The 3,258-nt window shown below is 33.0% G+C and overlaps 1 protein-coding gene across 1 annotated transcript; it reads left to right on the forward strand.

The window, feature by feature from the left end:
• The first annotated feature begins 1,694 nt into the window (after window positions 1–1,694).
• Window positions 1,695–2,084, forward strand: LOC145637330 (uncharacterized). Its single transcript, XM_081688790.1, has one exon. It carries the CDS (start codon window positions 1,695–1,697, stop codon window positions 2,082–2,084), a length of 390 nt encoding a protein of 129 aa, XP_081544916.1.
• Window positions 2,085–3,258: the final 1,174 nt, after the last annotated feature.

The raw sequence follows: 3,258 nt of genomic DNA on the forward strand, positions 1-3,258 counted from the left end.
ACACAAGTGTTCTTTGCTAATGCCCTCAGTGGAATTACAGTATTTTTTTTCTCTTCATCTCCTATCACCCTTCAAGTTAGATCCAATGGAGAAATTGTAACATCACATGGTTATTCAGAGATACGAAGTACTTATCCTTCTTGCAAGGGGTGAGAATCGAATCCTTCTCTCAAGGTTAGAAGAGGACGGCCTCATTCATAGATCCATATTCCATAGCATATGATTATATATAGTAAGAATTAAGGAAGGAATATTAGAAAGCTCAAAACATGTCTTTAAATTCCAAATGATCTAGTTACAATGAAATTATTTCTAATGGAGTACCTTACATCTCTTAGAATAAGTTTCGCCCTCGTTTTAAATACAGTATATCAGTAGTCACCACACCAACAAACCAAAAAATAATTTCGGGCCTATATCTTATATACGACTCTTCAAAACTTTACCAACTCTGTAAATGGAAAAAGAAATGTGATGAAATGATTAGAGTGAGCACTAGGAATGTGCACAATCAATTACAATAATAGATGTGTAACTTTATGCTGGTCCTTGAAAATAAGGTGATACCTAATAAATTATAGCTAACCTTGTTACCACTATTGGTATTGGACAATAGGCAAACAAAAGAAATAGAAGAAAAGATTAAAGAAGGCCGACCATTATAGTCATGCCTTAGGGCCAACGCACTCCAAACCAATCACGTTTGTTACATTTTTTAATACTACACTACATATTCTTAATCATTGACTTTGACTTTTACCCTGATTAATTATTCACCAAAAATTAATCACTTTTCAGTTTTTATTTATTTTGTACCTTTTGTCTGGTTTACTGAGGCTTGATTGATCGAATTACTTGATGAAATATGCGTGACTTTCGGCTCTAATTGTTATGATCATAATATGAAAAATAAAAAATAAAAAGAAAAAAAAGGGTTCTTGAACATCAAAAATATTTAGGCTTTGAATTGAATTATACAAGTCGATTTCGAAAAAGGTACCATCATCAAAAAATAAATATAATAACTTGTTGATATAAATCTATGAAGTTACTCATTTTTGTACAAGTTAGATTGATATAAAAGTACTTTTTTTTTATATATTTTTTTTAACGAATATAAAAATTATTATTCTACGGTGAAGTGAATAAGACTTGGTGACATAATGTTTTACAAGAAACTCAAAATGAAACTACTCGTCATTAATTATGAGAATTGTTAACATATACCTTTAGAATTGTTAAACAGACACTGTTTCATACATATTTATAATCCATATTGTTAATAATCGCAAATATTTTAAATTAATACCGGTGTTGTATGATTGCACATAGCCTTAGAAATGGCCATGAGAACCTTACTTTAATGTCCCTTGATTTATGCTTTACTTTTAATAATACTATGATGAAATTTATGGTAATCCAAAGTCCTTATCATATGAAAAAGAAATTCTCATGCTGCTTGCCCCCTTTACATAAAGCAGACATATACAACTCTTTAAAGCAAAAGATTAGAGATGCCTAAATCCCAAAGCAATCCTCCTAAATAGACAAAGACTCAGAGATCCATCATATTGTGCTTCATTTCCAAGCCTCTCTCACAAACACACAAATATTTTGTATAAAAAAAATAACAACTTATCTTTAAAATGTTATATAAGGCAAGTACCTCAACAAACATACTCATCAAAGAAAAAATGGGCACAACAGCTCCTATTGCAATAGGCACCAGAGGGACCGTTGGATCGCTTGTCAGACGAGAGATTGAGTATTTTCGTAGGCTTGAGAGGGACTGTGGTGATACATCTAAGAAACTCGAGGCAAAAACTTATGTAGGAGTCTCTAGGAAAACTACCAGTTTACCAACTAGTCGAGTGAAGACAGCTTCGTTAGGATCATTGCTGAGCATGAGCTGGAGAAAGAAGAGGAGAAGCAATAATAACAGCAGCAGCAGCAACAGCAGTAGTAATAATAATAGCAGTAGTTTTCTGCCTAGTATGTGTTCTGCTGTGGATGTCTCAGAAAGCAAGAGGTTTGGCGGGTTTAGTTATAGAAGCCTCAAAACAGATGTTAGTATTGATCCTTAAAAACTTTTCATTTGTTCAGAGTTCACTATTATCCTAGGCTTAAGGCTTGTTTTCTTTCTTTTCCTATATCAGTATATAAATTTTCTATTTGTAAGTAGTATTATCATTTTAGTATCCGAAACCTTAGATGAATGATCTTTTGGTTGTTTGTTGCACAAAGCTTTAGATGATCCTTAGCTGTCTTATGACCATTTCTTGTGTTCAAAGGGATGCTTGTAATGAATCAATTTGGTGATAAATCTTTCAGAGTTTGCAATTTTCAATCTTTTATGTTCAGATCATCAGAAACAACAGGCTGGTTTCAGGTTAGTCTTGTCATGTTTCGTATCTGATTGGATTTGGATCATATTTAATTAGATTGGTGGGGATGTGCTTTCATCAGATTCAGACTAAATTGTCATTTAAGATAACAATAAGAGTTTGATAATGATCCTATTATGAAAATATGACAATCTATCCAATCCGAATTCGATTTCTCTAGTCACTTCATCACCTTACACATATATGCTTGATGATGTAAGAAATAGACCTCAACTGAGATAAGTAAAAGGAAGAAAGCTCTGTTTCATTTGTTTACTGAGATAAGTAATACAGTCTTTTTTTTGGTATCAGTTTACTGAAAGAGGAATTTGAGCATATTTGTAAAGTGCTAAATCTACCTGTATTACACTCAATTATGTTTTATAGTATATGGTTATCATAAGTAGCAACTATAAGCGCCAATTTATAGAAATCATCATCTAAACTTACCTTCATTTTTCTTCACCATGGCTTCCTCCATGTCTATAACCCGTCTGAGCTGGGTGCTTTGTATACCACTCAGCTTTCTCTATCTAGCCGGTGGGCGGCTCACCTTCAATTCCAAGAAGATAGGCTCTGAAGCTTCATCTAAGAGCATAGTTACGGCAACATATATACCAAACTCAATTGGTACCTGAAGTAAACTGATAAATTATAGGCATTAGTGCAGTTGCATAAACCTATTCTAAATGTATACCTTTCACCAGCATCAGATTACTCTTGGCTGGTGATTTTTCCGGCCAAACGATGTAGTTAGCTTTTTATGACTCATGGAAAGTTCAGCAACCTTGAGATGTATCAAATATTTTCGATTCTTGATCATAAAATTATAAAGTCAGAATATGTCAACTCAAAATTAGACAACAAACAGAAG

This window comes from Chenopodium album, chromosome 6 (assembly GCF_948465745.1).
Source record: "Chenopodium album chromosome 6, dcCheAlbu1.1, whole genome shotgun sequence".
Lineage (NCBI taxonomy): Eukaryota > Viridiplantae > Streptophyta > Magnoliopsida > Caryophyllales > Amaranthaceae > Chenopodium > Chenopodium album.

Coding starts and splice junctions, on each gene's coding strand:
- LOC145637330 (XM_081688790.1), top strand. CDS start 1,695: ATGGGCACAACAGCTCCTATTGCAATAGGCACCAGAGGGACCGTTGGA.